Source organism: Schistocerca serialis, chromosome 3, assembly GCF_023864345.2.
Source record: "Schistocerca serialis cubense isolate TAMUIC-IGC-003099 chromosome 3, iqSchSeri2.2, whole genome shotgun sequence".
NCBI classification, from domain to species: domain Eukaryota; kingdom Metazoa; phylum Arthropoda; class Insecta; order Orthoptera; family Acrididae; genus Schistocerca; species Schistocerca serialis.
This window is the reverse complement of record NC_064640.1, coordinates 785897303-785916045: the sequence shown is the minus strand read 5'-3', so window position 1 is coordinate 785916045 and position 18743 is coordinate 785897303. Positions and strand designations below refer to the sequence as shown.

Genomic DNA, 18743 nt, shown 5'->3' with positions numbered 1-18743 from the left:
AAGTGAACATTAAGTCTTGTGAACCTCACCCGGCTATCGCCTTACACGTAAAGACGGCGTATCTACGCCTTTCACCGGAGTGGAAATAGCGGTTTCACACCTCTTAACGGCTGCCAACGCCTGATAACGGACGCTGTTAACACGTGGGAAGCTCTCGAATTCTGCACGCAACCGGCCAGTTTTTCCCTCTACGAGAATAGCACTGCACGCAGTCTTAGACCAGTCGCAGTGGTAGGAATTATTGATTTCTATACTGATTTAAGTATCAAAAATCTATGTTTAGTGTCTGGAGACCAGAATTTTACACGAGAAATGGACAGTATTTAGATAGCTCAAGCATCATTACGAATTCTGTTGCCCACTCAAAGACAAGGTGATTGTGGTCAGAACACAAGCATAAATTACAGAAGAACGAAAAAAGTAAACGACTTTGCCCCTTTCAAAGGAACCATCTCGGCTCTTTACTGAATTGAGGTCGGGAATCTGTTTCGAGTCATACGTAGAAGCTAATGAACTACCGACTATCTGCAACGTATATTATCACGTGTGTGGAAATGAATGCACAACATCTAAGGATGTGTTTCCATTTAAACAGGAAATTACATAAGTGAATGTAATTTAAAGTGATCAGTTGCAGTGACTTTTCTTTAATAATAATGTTTGAAATGCCAAATCAGACATTTCACAGTGTCATCGCAAGGTAGTAGCGCCTCTCTGAAACATGTCTATGTCCCCAGCTAAAGATGGGACCGATGACCTTGCTGTTTGGTCCCCTCCCCCAAATCTACCAACCAACCATCCCAGCTAAAGCACGTTTAAAAGAAAGACCCAAGGGTGACGGTTGTGGGTTCACTGTGGTGACGAGTATGTGGCGACTTGGTAAGGATGTCTTGTCTTGGAAGAAACCGAGCGAAACTAAAATACTGTGGAACGATTTCGGCAGAGACAGACAGACACTATAAGTTGAAATTATGAGGGGGATTGAAACCATGGATCTGCCAGGGCAGTAAGCCTTTGGTAAAAATTGTGTAGCAAAAACAGTTAAATCCTGTAACTGTAGGATGTCAAAGCGGTAGGTGGATCAAAACAAAATGTCCAGACACTCTGTGACCAAGATGGTAGTGAAACAGAGGATGACAGACTAATGGCCGAAATACTAAATGTCATTTTCCAAAGCTGTTTCACAGAGGAAGACTGCACTGTAGTTCCTTCTCTAGATTGTCGCACAGATGACAAAATGGTAGATATAGAAATAGACGTCAGAGGGATAGAGAAACAATTAAATCGCTCAAAAGAGGAGAGGCTGCTGGACCTAACGGGATACCAGTTCGATTTTACACAGAGTACGCGAAGGAACTTGCCGCCGCCGCCGCCGCCCCCCCCCCCCCCCCCCCTTCTTGCAGCGGTGTACCGCGGGTCTCCAGAAGAGCGTAGCGTTCCAAAGGATTGGAAAAGGGCACAGGTCATCCCAGCTTTCAAGAAGGGACGAAAAGATGTGCAGAACTATAGACCTATATCTCTAACGTCGATCAGTTGTAGAATTTTGGAACACGTATTATGTTCGAGTATAATGACTTTTCTGGAGACTAGAAATCTGCTCTGTAGGAATCAGCATGGGTTTCGAAAAAGACGATCGTGTGAAACCCAGCTCGCGCTATTCGTCCACGAGACTCAGAGCCATAGACACGGGTTCACAGGTAGATGCCGTGTTTCTTGACTTCCGCAAGGCGTTCGATACAGTTCCCCACAGTTGTCTAATGAACAAAGTAAGAGCATAAAGACTATCAGACCAATTGTGCGGTTGGATTGAAGAGTTCCTAGATAACAGAACGCAGCATGTCATTCTCAATGGAGAGAAGTCTTCCGAAGTAAGAGTGGTTTCAGGTGTGCCGCAGGGGAGTGTCGTAGGACCGTTGTTATTCACAATATACACAAATGACCTTGTGGATAACATCGGAAGTTCACTGAGGCTCTTTACGGAAGATGCTGTAGTATATCGAGAGGTTGTAACAATGGAAAATTGTACTGAAATGCAGGAGGATCTGCAACGAATTAACGCATGGTGCTGGGAATGGCAATTGAATCTCAATGTAGACAAGTGTAATGTGCGGCGAATACATAGAAAGAAAGATCCTTTATCACTTAGCTACAATATAGCAGGTCAGCAACTGGAAGCAGTTAATTGGTTCAAATGGCTCTGAGCACTATGGGACTTAACTTCTAAGATCATCAGTCCCCTAGAACTTAGAACTACTTAAACCTAACTAACCTAAGGACATCACACACATCCATGCCCGATGCAGGATTCGAACCTGCGACCGTAGCGGTCACGCGGTTCCAGACTGTAGCGCCTTTAACCGCTTGGCCACACCGGCCGGCTGGAAGCAGTTAATTCCATAAATTATCTGGGAGTAGGCATTAGGAGTAATTTAAAATGGAGTGATCATATAAAGTTGATCGTCGGTAAAGCAGATGCCAGACAGATACATTGGAAGCATCCTGAGGAAATGCAATCCGAAAACAAAGGAAGTAGGTTACAGTACACTTGTTCGCCCGCTGCTTGAATACTGCTCACCGGTGTGGGATCCGTACCAGATAGGGTTGATAGAAGAGATAGGGAAGATCCAACGGAGAGCAGCGCGCTTCGTTACAGGATCATTTAGTAATCGCGGAAGCGTTACGGAGATGATAGATAAACTCCAGTGGAAGATTCTGCAGGAGAGACGCTCAGTAGCTCGGTACGGGTTTTTGTTGAAGATTCGAGAACATATCTTCACCGAGGAGTCAAGCAGTATATTGCTTCCTCCTACGTATATCTCACAAAGAGACCATGAGGATAAAATCAGAGAAATTAGAGCCCCCACGGAGGCATACCGACATTCTTTCTTTCCACGAACAATACGAGACTGGAATAGAAGGGAGAACCGATAGAGGTACTCAAAGTACCCTCCGCCACACACCGTCGAGTGGCTTGCGGAGTATGGATGTAGATGTAGATACTTCTGGAACCTCACAGACCAATGCATTTTCAGCAGGAGATGTAACACTCAGTTACTAGCCAACAGCTGGGTATTTGTCCTCATTGTGATAAGTTTTATGTTGGTGAATCACACACAGACATGGCAACTAGGCTGACTGGACATTAAGACCGCAGCTACCATCCACATTCCTATACCCTCACATAGCAAAAAAAAAGGCCAAAAACTTTACCCATTGGAAGCTGTAATAGTCAACAAACATCTAGCCCACAGTCTTGATTTACTTTTAAATGACCAAACACAGCTCAGTACTACCTCTCTTCTAAACTTCGTTTGACCCTCCCAGTTTTCCAATGGATCTAAATTTTTTTGTGTCTTTCTATTCCTCCATTTCCGTACATTAATTTATTTTATTACGACTGTCAATGTACTTCATATGTTCTGTTGTTGCAGTTGTTAATTGTATCTTTTACTCCGTTTCTGTATCACTTTCCACATGTAATACCTCTTCGAGCTATTCTATAGTACTCTGGGCAAGCACTATTTTTATTTGATTGGAACTGTTTATGTAATTTAAATTGTTATATAGGCACTGATTTTGAAATTTATGTTAGTGTTTCTCATGGTTTTCTCCTTTTGTATTTATTTTCTATAGATCTTTATACTTTTTTACTTGCATTAACACTGCACTGTCAAAGATGACATTAACTAAGCGTTCGTGTCTCAGTCCAAATCAGTAACATCTTTTCCACTGTTGTTTAGAAATACTGTAACTTATTTGAAGACGACAGCCAGTTACAGTCTGATGATGGCATTGCTAGCCGAAATCTGGTTAACTAATTAAATTAATCGTGTAAAACATACACAATATCGTGCTTTTCATTTGTACAGATTAAAATTAATAGGCACATCACAACTCCCCGATTTCGGCTTTAGATACCATTGACCACTTGTTGGAGTCGCTTGTAAAAATAAGTCAATTTTCATAATCTTGAGAAAAAGGGAATAGCACCTGTCTGAAAGTTGATTGTTTTTGTAATTCTGAGGACAAGTTGAGCATGCTGATAAGTCACAATACATAACCACTATAAGCCAAAAAAAGCAAAGGATGGATATGGAATGAGCAACACGATGGGCTAATCAGTCTAGTGAAAGGACTGATCCATCTTAAAAAAAATTGTTATTACGAGAGTTTGCAAACAAATTCTGTACGTTGGAAAGATATAATATTGAAGTGGGAAAAACTGTCAAGATTTTGTCGAAATAGGGCTTCTCCATGCAAAGAATGGTTGTAGACTTCTTGAGAGCATTCACGTATCAGGTGGAACGCATTTAGAAAATCGGTGAACAACAGCTACACTGAGTGTGGTTTTTGCATATAGGTCCCTGTCCTCTAAAACAACTCCTACTTTCCTACTCTCATTTTAAAGCGCTGAGTACAATACAATGCCTGAACACACTTGCAATACTGCGTAACAATAAGTGTATAATGTAAGCCCAGGATATCCCTTAGAACAATGATCTGCTGTGAATATTGATAACGACAAATCTGAATCAACTCGGTCTAACTCTCGAACAAAATATTCTGCTTGCTGTGGTTTAAAACGAAAAATCTGTCACTGAGTGGAATCTACACTGATGAGCCAAAACATTATGACCACCTACTTAATAGCTTGTTTGTCCGTCTTTTGAACGAAACATTCTGTGTATCAGGGATCAGATAGTGAGTTTGTAGGTGTGTGGTAGTATGTGACGTTAGATGTCTACTCACAGGTTATGTAATTCGCGTAAATAACGGGCCGCTGATTTGCGTGATGGCGCCCGACAGCGACCCAGACTGGTTCCATGGGATATACAACAGGCGACTTTGGTCGCCGAGACATCAACGTGAGCTGCCGGCCGCGGCGGTCTAGCGGTTCTAGGCGCTCAGTCCGGAACCGCGCGACTGCCGCGGTCGCAGGTTCGAATCCTGCCTCGGGCATGGATGTGTGTGATGTCCTTAGGTTAGTTAGGTTTAGGTAGTTCTGAGTTCTAGGGGACTGATGACCACAAATGTTAAGTCCCATAGTGCTCAGAGCCATCAACGTGAGCTAACTATAATGCTCCTCAAACCACTGTAGCACCGTTCTGGTTCCGAGACAAGGAAAATTATACTGCTTGAATATGACATCGCCTTTGGGAAAGACATCAAGCATGAAGGATGCAGGTGATTCGCAGCTGTTAGCGTGTCCTCTATTACTATCACAGATACAGGGTGTTTCAAAAATGACCGGTATATTTGAAACGGCAATAAAAACTAAACGAGCAGCGATAGAAATACACCGTTTGTTGCAATATGCTTGGAACAACAGTACATTTTCAGGCGGACAAACTTTCGAAATTACAGTAGTTACAATTTTCAACAACAGATGGCGCTGCAAGTGATGTCAAAGATATAGAAGACAACGCAGTCTGTGGGTGCGCCATTCTGTACGTCGTCTTTCTGCTGTAAGCGTGTGCTGTTCACAACGTGCAAGTGTGCTGTAGACAACATGGTTTATTCCTTAGAACAGAGGATTTTTCTGGTGTTGAAATTCCACCGCCTAGAACACAGTGTTGTTGCAAAAAGACGAAGTTTTCAACGGAGGTTTAATGTAACCAAAGGACCGAAAAGCGATACAATAAAGGATCTGTTTGAAACATTTCAACGGACTGGGAACGTGACGGATGAACGTGCTGGAAAGGTAGGGCGACCGCGTACGGCAACCACAGAGGGCAACGCGCAGCTAGTGCAGCAGGTGATCCAACAGCGGCCTCGGGTTTCCGGTCGCCGTGTTGCAGCTGCAGTCCAAATGACGCCAACGTCCACGTATCGTCTCATGCGCCAGAGTTTACACCTCTATCCATACAAAATTCAAACGCGGCAACCCCTCAGCGCCGCTACCATTGCTGCACGAGAGACATTCGCTAACGATATAGTGCACAGGATTGATGACGGCGAAATGCATGTGGGCAGCATTTGGTTTACTGACGAAGCTTATTTTTACCTGGACGGCTTCGTCAATAAACAGAGCTGGCGCATATGGGGAACCGAAAAGCCCCATGTTGCAGTCCCATCGTCCGTGCATCCTCAAAAAGTACTGGTCTGGGCCGCCATTTCTTCCAAAGGAATCATTGGCCCATTTTTCAGATCCGAAACGATTACTGCATCACGCTATCTGGACATTCTTCGTGAATTTGTGGCGGTACAAACTGCCTTAGACGACACTGCGAACACCTCGTGGTTTATGCAAGATGGTGCCCGGCCACATCGCACGGCCGACGTCTTTAATTTCCTGAATGAATATTTCGATGATCGTGTGATTGCTTTGGGCTATCCGAAACATAGAGGAGGCGGCGTGGATTGGCCTCCCTATTCGCCAGACATGAACCCCTGTGACTTCTTTCTGTGGGGACACTTGAAAGACCAGGTGTACCGCCAGAATCCAGAAACAATTGAACAGCTGAAGCAGTACATCTCATCTGCATGTGAAGCCATTCTGCCAGACACCTTGTCAAAGTTTTCGGGTAATTTCATTCAGAGACTACGCCATATTATTCCTACACATGGTGGATATGTGGAAAATATCGTACTATAGAGTTTCCCAGACCGCAGCGCCATCTGTTGTTGAAAATTGTAACTACTGTAATTTCGAAAGTTTGTCTGCCTGAAAATGTACTGTTGTCCCAAGCATATTGCAACAAACGGTGTATTTCTATCGCTGCTCGTTTAGTTTTTATTGCCGTTTCAAATATACCGGTCATTTTTGAAACACCCTGTACATGTAAGCGTAGGACAGTGTCTCCCAGAGCATAATACTGCCCTCACCAGCCTGTGTATGTGGCGAACGCTTCAAATTTCAAGCCGCCGTTCACCTCGATGATGGCGTTTGTGTAGACGGCTATGGACCTAGTGTAGCAAAAATTGAGTCACCTGAGGAGCCGACACGTTTCCGTTGATTGACGATCGAATCACGACAGTCCCGTGCCCACTGAAAACGTAATTGACGATATCACTGTGTCAACATGTGAACATGTAATAGTGGTCAGTTGCGGAGCTCCACGCTCAACAACGTACGATAAACTGGGTGTTCCAAAACACTTGTGCGTGCGTCAGCTTTGTGCTCTTTCGGCAGATATGACACAGATCACCGTCTATCCTACGATACTGTGTACACAAGTGGCAGAAAATGGTTCAAATGGCTCTGAGCACTATGGGACTTAACATCTGAGGTCATCAGTCCCCTAGAACTTAGAACTACTTAAACCTAACTAACCTAAGGACATCACACACATCCATGCCCGAGGCAAGTGACAGAAACCCACGTTCTGTGAAGAGTTGTGGGCGTCCAATCATTTAGCGTCTAATGGTAGTTTCACTGTACTTCTACCTCGTTCCATAGATGCTCACTACAGTAGCACGTGACCACTGAACCAGATTCGCCATTTTCGAGATACTCGTTCACGGGCTCTGCGAAACAGTGCTCTACCCTTTCTCAAAGTCGCTTATCTCAACGGATTTCCCCATTTGCACCCCATATCATTGCCGGAGTGATTCCCCGTCCATGTATGCTCCTCTTACATACGAGGGTCGGTCAAAAAGTAATGCCTCCCATTTTTTTTCTACTTAAAGAAATTAAGTTAAGTGAAAAATTTGAATTTGGCGCCATTCCTCAAACCTTCTTCTGCAATCCACTGCAGTAGTAACTTTCTGTGTCAACAGGTGGCAGCACAGCAGAAGTTTGTAAGATGGCCGACATCGATGTTCGTTTGAGACAGCGTTGTGTGATTGAATTCTTGAATGCAGAAGGTGAAACGCCCATACGCATTCATGAAAGACTGAAGAAGGTGTATGGTGTTGTGACAGTGGATGTCAGCACTGTTAGACGATGGGTTCGTCGTTGTAAGGAAGCTGAAGGGCAAACACCGTTGACTGATGAAAAGCGGAGCGGCAGGCCGGTGAGTGCAGTGACTCCACACAACATTCAGCAAGTTGATGACATCATTCGTGGTGACCGTCGGGTGACTGCAGATGAAGTGTGTCGCATTATTTCTCTTAGTAAAGGCAGTGTGATCACGATTATTAAACAATTGGGGTACTCAAAAGTTTGTGCACGGTGGGTTCCAAGAATGTTAACCGATCAGAATAAAGAGGCAAGGAAAACAATAGCCTCCCAACACTTGCAGCGCTTCCGTTTGGAGGGAGATGAGTTTCTGAAAAAAATTGTGACCGGGGACGAAACATGGGTGCATTTTTTTGAACCCGAATCAAAGAGGCAGTCAATGGAGTGGCGTCACACAAGCTCGCCGAGGAAGAAAAAATTCAAAACTGTGCGATCGGCAGGGAAAGTTATGGCAACAGTTTTCTGGGATACAGAGGGTGTGATTCTGGTTGATTTTTTGGAGCAGGGATGCACAATAAATTCTGTTCAATACGTCACAACCCTCAACAAACTTAAAGCACGTCTTCAGCGAGTTCGCCCAACAAAATCAATGGCAGATGTTCTTCTTTTGCATGACAATGCAAGACCAAACACCAGTCGTCACACCTCTGACGAGATTGTCAAAATTGGATGGGAAGTTTTGCCTCATCCCCCATCCCGGACCACTAAAAGAAGCTCATCGTGGGATTCATTTTGAAGATGAGGCGGCCGTCAAAACATCCGTGCGTCAATGGCTTAGGAAGCAGAGCTGTGATTTTTACCGTGCTGGGATACATGCCCTTGTTCAAAGATGGACCAAAACTGTAGAGATGGGCGGAGATTACATTGAAAAATGACAAAATGATCCTCAATGTTGCGGTTTTCAACCTATGTAATTGCATTTAAATTTCCTGACAATTAAACGTAGAAAAAAAAATAGGAGGCATTACTTTTTGACTGACCCTCGTACGTTTGTTACCGCGGTACCAGGCTGCAATCAACGTTGCGGTGTGCAGTGGTCAATATGTTTTGCTGATCAGTGTATCTCATTAAGGAAAGCATTCGAACAAATGAATGTGGAATAAAATACATATTCGATTATTATTATTATTGTTGCTGAGTAGGGCCACTCTGTGTCCGCTCTGGTGATGATGTACGAGATGTCAATAAAGTCCGGGTATCATTTCAAAAAAATCATAATTTGGAAAGTATTAGAGACAGAGAATTGTGGTTTGTTGTAAAACGTTTAGACACTCTCAAAGTATTTTTATATTGTTGCGTATTTGACTTGGAGAGCGTGGAAATGGCGACATACTCGGAGAAGGTGCAATGTTTCATTTGATATGCAGGATCCAAATATGTGACAATGGTACTATAGAATTATCAACACCAGTTGGTTGGACACCACCGGCAGAGATAAGAGTAACGAAATGCTTCAAAACCTTTAAAGAGACAGGAAGTGTCATGGCGGTCTCATCGCATGGCGCCACGCTCTCCTGACGTCGCGACATTTTGTGGAGTTTCATCAAGGAACGCGTGTATGCTAAACCAGTTGATGACATCGCTATCCTTCGAGCACGACTCAATAAAACAATCGGATCTGTTGATGCTTCTATGATGACCAGTATGTTGGCAGAATTCTAAAATCGCTTTGATGTTCTAAGAACTACGAGCAGGGCACACGTTGAAATTCTGGCGTAACAGAAAAAAAACTTTGAAAGCTGTTAAACGTTCTACAAAAAACCACGATGCTCCAAGTTTTGATTTTTTGAAATGATAACGGGACTTTATGAACGTACTATATATGGTTCAAATGGCTCTGAGCACTATGGGACTCAACTGCTGAGGTCATTAGTCCCCTAGAACTTTGAACTAGTTAAACCTAACTAACCTAAGGACATCACAAACATCCATGCCCGAGGCAGGATTCGAACCTGCGACCGTAGCGGTCTTGCGGTTCCAGACTGCAGCGCCTTTAACCGCACGGCCACTTCGGCCGGCTGTACTATATATGGGCGGAAAAGTAAGACGGATGGATTGTTTGACCTAAGCGATTTATGTATGGATGATTTTGCTTGATAGCCAACGTAAAGAGTTAGTTAGAAAAGTCAGAAGTTCTCAATGCAACAACGAATCTTACTGATGCTGAACTGCAGAGAAGGCTTTACTCCCAAGCAATATGTTTTGTTTTGACTGGTCTTGTGGGAAAAAAGGCTTCTCAAATTTTAGAGGTTTTTGCTAGTTCTTTAAAGCTGTGGAATGATTCTACGCCATTATACTTGGGTGTATATTTTACAATCTGTTGATGAACAAAAGCAAATAACACTGATAGTGCGTCGACCTTCAATAATGATATTGCACGTCCATAGCGTTTTATACATTTATTGGATTTCTTAGCCTCATTTCTATTTATCGGTTGTGGAGTTAAGGTCACATTCTTCCTCAGCTTTTAATTTTTGCACTTTAGTGATCTCATTTAGTGACGTGTAGGATGCCACATTAGTTAAGAAAGGGGAGTGAGTGAATTCCCTTATTTAGGATCTCCGTTGCTTCCCTAAACACCTTCAGTCGGATGCAGGAATGCTTCCTCTAAACACGCACAGCTCATATCCTTCCAAGTAATCGGAGATTGTGCCCTATCTCTAATGACTTCGATGTCGACGAGTTATTAAATACTAATCCCTAAATTGTTCTATTGCTTTTCCTGGCTTTTTTGCTGCATTATATTGGTGCTAAGTGTATAGCAATTTTAAGATATTGTTGTAAAATGTAAAGAAGTTGATTGTGCGCCTTCCGCATCATTGACAAACGAGACAAAGTCACCACAGATACAATTAGAACGATGTTTTACTCTCCTGGCAAGATTTTTCTTAATCATATTTGGCTGTGTGTCGTTCCGCTGTTGTTAAAGATGCTTGTAGACTTCATACAATAGACTATTAGAACAAATGCGACGCAGAATAATTCTCCCTGCATATGTCCGATTGAACATCACAACAGAATTTTGCTTATAGAGTTATCAGAACCAAATGGCTCATATTTTTTATGACGACAACAATGTGTGTTAGAAGTCCGGAAGGTAAGCCATTATATTTAGGAGCTATCCTTTTTCGTGTTTGGTACGAAAATAATGTTGAGTTTGATTAAGGCGGTCAACAGCGTTCGTAATAGCTTTCATGTTGTGTAATAGGCGAGAGGACACCTGAAATCTGCCAGCTTTTTGCTGTAGAGGCTTCGCGGCCAGCCGTTGCGAGAAGATTTGTAAGGGATGGAAGTTGGCTACAATTATTACCAGTCTCTACAGCAGTTAGTATTAACGCAAATACTTCTCGGTACATGGCAGGCGTAATGTGGTTTGACTCTCATAACTTAATTGGAGAGACTAGTAGCAAGGTGACACAAAGTTTTAAAATCGATTTCCAAATGAATTTAAGTGAGGTGTAGAGCTGCGCTGTTGTTTGTTCGGATTCATTTAGCGAGGTGCATATGTAGTTAGTAGTTTCGCTGAATGACGGTCATAGTTAGGTCTTACGGGAATTTCATCGCTGTGAGTCTCAGAGATATTGCCGCGTTATGCCACTGTGGACCTTTTGCCAGCGAAATTATCATTTGTTTACGTATAACTATACACATGCTCCTTAAGTCTCTACAAGCTGCATGGTGTAAGGAATTTCGTTACATTATTAGTCGATTTTGTTTATCTACATCTACATGATTACTCTGCAATTCACTTTTAAGTGCTTGGCAGAGGGTTCATCGAAGCACAATCATACTATCTCTCTACTATTCCACTCCCGAACAGCGCGCGGGAAAAACGAACACCTAAACCTTTCTGTTCGAGCTCTGATTTCTCTTATTTTATTTTGATGATCATTCCTACTTATGTAGGTTGGGCTCAACAAAATATTTGCGCATTCGGAAGAGAAAGTTGGTGACTAAAATTTCGTAAATAGATCTCGCCGCGACGAAAAACGTCTTTGCTTTAATGACTTCCATCCCAACTCGCGTATCATATCTGCCACACTCTCTCCCCTATTACGTGATAATACAAAACGAGCTGCCCTTTTTTGCACCCTTTCGATGTCCTTTGTCAATCCCACCTGGTAAGGATCCCACATCGCGCAGCAACATTCCAACAGAGGACGAACGAGTGTAGTGTAAGCTGTCTCTTTAGTGGACTTGTTGCATCTTCTAAGTGTCCTGCCAATGAAACGCAACCTTTGGCTCGCCTTCCCCACAATATTATCTATGTGGTCTTTCCAACTGAAGTTGATCGTAATTTTAACACCCAGGTACTTAGTTGAATTGACAGCCTTGAGAATTGTACTATTTATGGAGTAATCGAATTCCAACGGATTTCTTTTGGAACTCGTGTGGATCACCTCACACTTTTCGTTATTTAGCGTCAACTGCCACCTGCCACACCATACAGCAATCTTTTCTAAATCGCTTTGCAACTGATACTGGTCTTCGGATGACCTTACTAGACGGTAAATTACAGCACCATCTGCGAACAACCTAAGAGAACTGCTCATATTGTCATCCAGGTCATTTATATAGATCAGGAACAGCAGAGGTCCCAGGACGCTTCCCTGGGGAACACCTGATATCACTTCAGTTTTACTCGATGATTTGCCGTCTATTACTACGAACTGCGACCTTCCTGACAGTAAATCACGAATCCAGTCTCACTACTGTGACGATACCCCATATCCCGCAGCTTGATTAGAAGTCTGTGTCAAAATCTTTCCGGAAATCTAGAAATACGGAATCAACTTGAGATCCCCTGTCGATAGCGGCCATTACTTCGTGCGAATAAAGAGCTAGCTGCGTTGCACAAGAACGATGTTTTCTGAAACCATGCTGATTACGTATCAATAGATCTTTCCCTTCGAGGTGATACATAATGTCTGAATACAAAAAAATGGCTCTGAGCACTATGGGACTTAACATCTGTGGTCATCAGTCCCCTAGAACTTAGAACTACTTAAACCTAACTAACCTACGGACATCACACACATACATGCCCGATGCAGGATTCGAACCTGCGACCGTAGCAGTCGCGCGGTTCCGGACTGAGCGCCTAGAACCGCTAGACCACCGCGGCCGGCGTTTGAATACAGTATATGCTCCAAAACCCTACTGCAAACCGACGTCAATGATATAGGTCTGTAGTTCGATGGATTACACCTACTACCCTTCTTAAACACTGGTGCGACCTGCGCAATTTTCCAATCTGTAGGTACAGATCTATCGGTGAGCGAGCGGTTGTATATGATTGCTTCTTCCACTCGTGACTGGGACGGAGTAAAAATGACGACCGTCTGTTTGCGTCCTCGCGGGAACTGACCTTTCGTATTCTGCCTTTATGATTCTTTCACCTAGATTAGGTAGACTGCCTACACGAAAGACTAATTGTATAAATTTATACAAGGACGTTTCTTGAGAAGACCATCGTCTTTTTTAGAACGATTTTCATCTAACCCACCTGAGCATTTCCATAGCTCACGGGGCTAGACAGCAGCGGGTTGTTAAAATCAGTCCTGTGTTTCTCTGAATTCGTTATATGTCTTCGTTAGAACCGACCTTATGAGGAAATAAAACGCTCAGCCATCATTCAAGAACTGGTTGCAACGGTGTCTCATACGCAATTGAAAATAGGAAGCTTGGATTCCAGTGTTCTGCCATTAGAGACCAAGTCCAAACTGAGATAAAATATGATGGGGAACTAAATAGACCGCGTCCTGTTAGAGAAATGAGCTCCAGCAATGGTTTGAAGTGATTTAGGGAAATTATGAAAAACCTCAATCACAATGGTCGGACGGTACTTGAACCCCACTCTAACGCAATAGGTTGCTTTACCACTACGTCACTTCACTAGATCGCGTACGAGACGACCACGTTTAGCGATCTGCTCATTAAATGTGTATTATGTTCAATAGTGTAACATGAATGTTGTGCGATAATTCTTTCGTGCTAACACTCAAAACATGATTTTATATTCTGTAATTTTAAATATTTCGAGTAATATCTCAATTGCTTTGCAGGATGCTACAGTACCGCTGCTGAAGAATATATATCGCAAGCTTATACTACCAGGTATAAACAACTTGCCCAAAAACCAAGACGATGTAGTGAAGCGACTGTGCAGCTCCAAATACGCTTACATGCGATCGCGGATCCTTGGTGTGAGGGACGACAGCGGTAACTGCCACATCGTGCCCATTCCACAAGCTTCTCTGCCGGAGACACTCGGCTTGGTCTTCCCCAAGAACAGCTCCTACAGGGGGCTCATCAACGTTGTGTGAGTACACTGCACCATGTATTGTCTTTTGCGTAATACATGCTCACAACTGGTCCAAGTTTGCGTCTGTACTCTGCAAATCACGCTAACTTAGTGACAGATATTACTTTTCATTGCACCATCCAGTCATAATGTTCTGGATTTCTAAATCCCTTTAGAACGTGGGAAAGAGGAAGCCTATTGCCACCTGACGGATAGAACGAGGCTTAACTACGACACGGGGAAATTACCACTTGTCTCCGAAGCTTTACTAAAGGCAGTAATAGGAACTAACCCCCCTCCCCCCCCCCCCCCCATGAACCTTGGACCTTGCCGTTGGTGGGGAGGCTTGCGTGCCTCAGCGATACAGATAGCCGTACCGTAGGTGCAACCACAACGGAGGGGTATCTGTTGAGAGGCCAGACAAACATGTGGTTCCTGAAGAGGGGCAGCAGCCTTTTCAGTAGTTTCAGGGGCAACAGTCTGGATGATTGACTGATCTGGCCTTGTAACACTAACCAAAATGGCCTTGCTATTCTGGTACTGCGAACGGCTGAAAGCAAGGGGAAACTACAGCCGTAATTCTTCCCGAGGGCATGCAGCTTTACTGTATGATTAAATGATGATGGCGTCCTCTTGGGTAAAATATTCCGGAGGTAAAATAGTCCCCCATTCGGTTCTCCGGGCGGGGACTACTCAAGAAGATTTCGTTATCAGGAGAAAGAAAAATGGCGTTCTACGGATCGGAGCGTGGAATGTCAGATCCCTTAATCCGGCAGGTAGGTTAGAAAATTTAAAAAGGGAAATGGATAGGTTGAAGTTAGATATAGTGGGAATTAGTGAAGTTCGGTGGCAGGAGGAACAAGACTTCAGGTCAGGTGAATACAGGGTTATAAATACAAAATCAAATAGGGGTAATACAGGAGTAGGTTTAATAATAAATAAAAAAATAGGTGTACGGGTAAGCTACTACAAACAGCATAGTGAACGCATTATTGTGGCCAAGATAGACACGAAGCCCACGCCTACTACAGTAGTACAAGTTTATATGCCAACTAGCTCTGCAGATGACGAAGAAATTGATGAAACGTATGATGAGATGAAAGAAATTATTCAGATAGTGAAGGGAGATGAAAATTTAATAGTCATGGGTGACTGGAATTCGTCAGTAGGAAAAGGGAGAGAAGGAAACATAGTAGGTGAATATGGATTGGGGCTAAGAAATGAAAGAGGAAGCCGCCTGGTAGAATTTTTCGCAGAGAATAACTTAATCATAGCTAATACTTGGTTTAAGAATCATCAAAGAAGGTTGTATACATGGAATAACCCTGGAGATACTAAAAGGTATCAGATAGATTATATAATGGTAAGACAGATTTAGGAACCAGGTTTTAAATTGTAAGACATTTCCAGGGGCAGATGTGGACTCTGACCACAATCTATTGGTTATGAATTTTAGATTAAAACTGAAAAAACTGCAAAAAGGTGGGAATTTAGGGAGATGGGACCTGGATAAACTGAAAGAACCAGAGATTGTACAGAGTTTCAGGGAGAGCATAAGGGAACAATTGACAGGAATGGGGGAAAGAAATACAGTAGAAGAACAATGGGTAGCTTTGAGGGATGAAATAGTGAAGGCAGCAGAGGATCAAATAGGTAAAAAGACGAGGGCTAGTAGAAATCCTTGAGTAACAGAAGAAATATTGAATTTAATTGATGAAAGGAGAAAATATAAAAATGCAGTAAATGAAGAAGGCAAAAAGGAATACAAACGTCTCAAAAATGAGATCGACAGGAAGTGCAAAATGGCTAAGCAGGGATGGCTAGAGGACAAATGTAAGAATGTGAAGGCTTATCTCACTAGGGGTAAGATAGATACTGCCTACAGGCAGACCTTTGGAGAAAGGAGAACCACTTGCATGAATATCAAGAGCCTTGATGGAAACCCAGTTCTAAGCAAAGAAGGGAAAGCAGAAAGGTGGAAGGAGTATATAGAGGGTCTATACAAGGGCGATGTACTTGAGGACAATATTATGGAAATGGAATAGCATGTAGCTGAAGATGAAATGGGAGATATGATATCGCGTGAAGAGTTTGACAGAGCACTGAAAGACCTGAGTCGAAACAAGGCCCCCGGTGTAGACAACATTCCATTAGAACTACTGACAGCCTTGGGAGGGCCAGTCCTGACAAAACTCTACCATCTGGTGAGCAAGATGTATGAGACAGGCGAAATACCCTCAGACTTCAAGAAGAATATAATAATCCCATTCCCAAAGAACGCAGGTGTTGACAGATCTGAAAATTACCGAACTATCAGTTTAATAAGTCACAGCTGCAAAATACAAACGCGAATTCTTTACAGACGAATGGAAAAACTGATGGAAGCCGACCTCGGAGAAGATAAGTTTGGATTCCGTAGAAATGTTGCAGCATTACAAAATTGTAGCGAAATGCAGGAAGGTCTGCAGCGGATAGGCACTTTGTGCAGGGAGTGGCAACTGACCCTTAACATAGACAAATGTAATGTATTGCGAATACATAGAAAGAAGGATTCTTTATTGTACGATTATATGATAGCGGAACAAACACTGGTAGCAGTTACTTCTGTAAAATATCTGGGAGTATGCGTGCGGAACGATTTGAAGTGGAATGATCATATAAAATTAATTGTTGGTAAGGCGGGTACCAGGTTGAGATTCATTGGGAGAGTCCTTAGAAAATTTAGTCCTTCTACAAAGGAGGTGGCTTACAAAACACTCGTTCGACCTATACTTGAGTATTGCTCATCAGTGTGGGATCCGTACCAGATCGCGTTGATGGAGGAGATAGAGGAGATCCAAAGAAGAGCGGCGCGTTTCGTCACAGGGTTATTTGGTAAGCGTGATAGCGTTACGGAGATGTTTAGCAAACTCAAGTGGCAGACTCTGCAAGAGAGGCGCTCTGCATCGCGGTGTAGCTTGCTGTCCAGGTTTCGAGAGGGTGCGTTGCTGGATGAGGTATCGAATATATTGCTGTCCTCCTACGTATACCTCCCGAGGAGATCACGAATGTAAAATTAGAGAGATTCGAGCGCGCACGGAGGCTTTCCGGCAGTCGCTCTTCCCGCGAACCATTCGCGACTGGAACAGGAAAGGGAGGTAATGACAGTGGCACGTAAAGTGCCCTCCGCTACACACCGTTGGGTGGCTTGCGGAGTATAAATGTAGATGTAGAAGTAATTTGGGGAACTCACGAGAAACGTAACTCAGTATGAACGGAAGGAGTTACGAGGCTCTGTCCTCCACAGTACAAGGCCAATCTATTTAAAACATCGAAATCTCGTTCAGTTTATCCTTAGTGTACAATATGGTCTTGTTCGTACGTTCTTGTAAAGAAGTTATTTCATGTAGAGAGCTAGTGCTACATTGTTCATTCACTTCTCAACACCAGTCACCGCACGTGTTACACACTACACTGCATAAAGTAATAAGCTAGTGCTACGCTGTTCATTCATTTCTCAACATCAGTTACTACACACACTACACACACACTATAGGTTGGCAATAAAACCATGGTGATGATATTTGGTTTTCATTTCGTGCACTGCAACTTCTCATTTGATTGCCTAAAAATCTGAGCCATCCTCATTTCATCATGAGTAGGATGTTTAGTTTAATTTCATTATGGAATTTAGTAGATGATACAGTATTCACTCTTGCCATATCATATGTAAATAATATAATGGCACTTTTAATGTTTTGAAGCAGAAAGCATCTCTATACACCATCATAAGAATAAACCTGATGTAAAGAAACACAAACACGATGATTGATCACAAGCCGTAGCACACATACACTGGTGTTGTTATGCTCTTGGAACGAGGTCGTACTTGAGTAAGAGATATGTTATTACAAAGTTACGTTGAATGAAACTTTAAGATCCAGAATGAGATTTTCACACCGCAGCGGAGTGTGCGCTGATATGAAACTTCGTGGCAGATTAAAACTGTATGCCGGACCGAGACTCGAATTCGGGACCTTTGCCTTTCGCGGGCAAGTGCTCTACCAACTGAGCTACCCAACCACGACTCACGCCCCGTCCTCACAGCTTTTACTTCTCCCAGTACCTCTTCTCCTACCTTACAAACTTAACAGAAGCTCTCCTGCGAACCTTGCAGAACTAGCACTCCTGAAAGACAGGATTTGCGGAGACACGTCTTAGCCACAGCCTAGGGGATGTTTCCAGGATGAGATTTTGGTAGAGCACTTCCCCACAAAGGCAAAGGTCCCGAGTTCGAGTCTCGGTCCGGCACACAGTTTTAATCTGCCAGTAAGTTTCAGATTAAGATATTCAAATATATTAAAAGCCATCAACGTATTACTTAATCACGCTTTAGCTAAGTAGCTTTTATTTGAAAAATCGGGCACAGTCACAGCCTCTGCACTCTTGTGCTCTGATTGTCGCGCTGTTTATACGCAGTATGAAAATGGCTGAGACTGCTTTCTGTTCCTTAGTGAAACACGCGTGTGGAACACGGTTAAGAAGTGCCGAGAAATAGGT

The 18743-nt window shown here is 43.2% G+C and overlaps 1 protein-coding gene across 2 annotated transcripts in view; it reads left to right on the top strand.

Moving 5' to 3' along the window:
- LOC126469584 (glutamate receptor ionotropic, kainate 5-like) overlaps positions 1-18743 on the top strand; it is a 228937-nt gene that overhangs the window by 186838 nt on the left and 23356 nt on the right. For both annotated transcript variants that reach the window (XM_050096700.1, XM_050096699.1), the window contains one exon: positions 13966-14222. In XM_050096700.1, coding sequence (XP_049952657.1) covers positions 13966-14222 — 257 coding nt within the window. The remainder of the gene's footprint in view (positions 1-13965; positions 14223-18743) is intronic.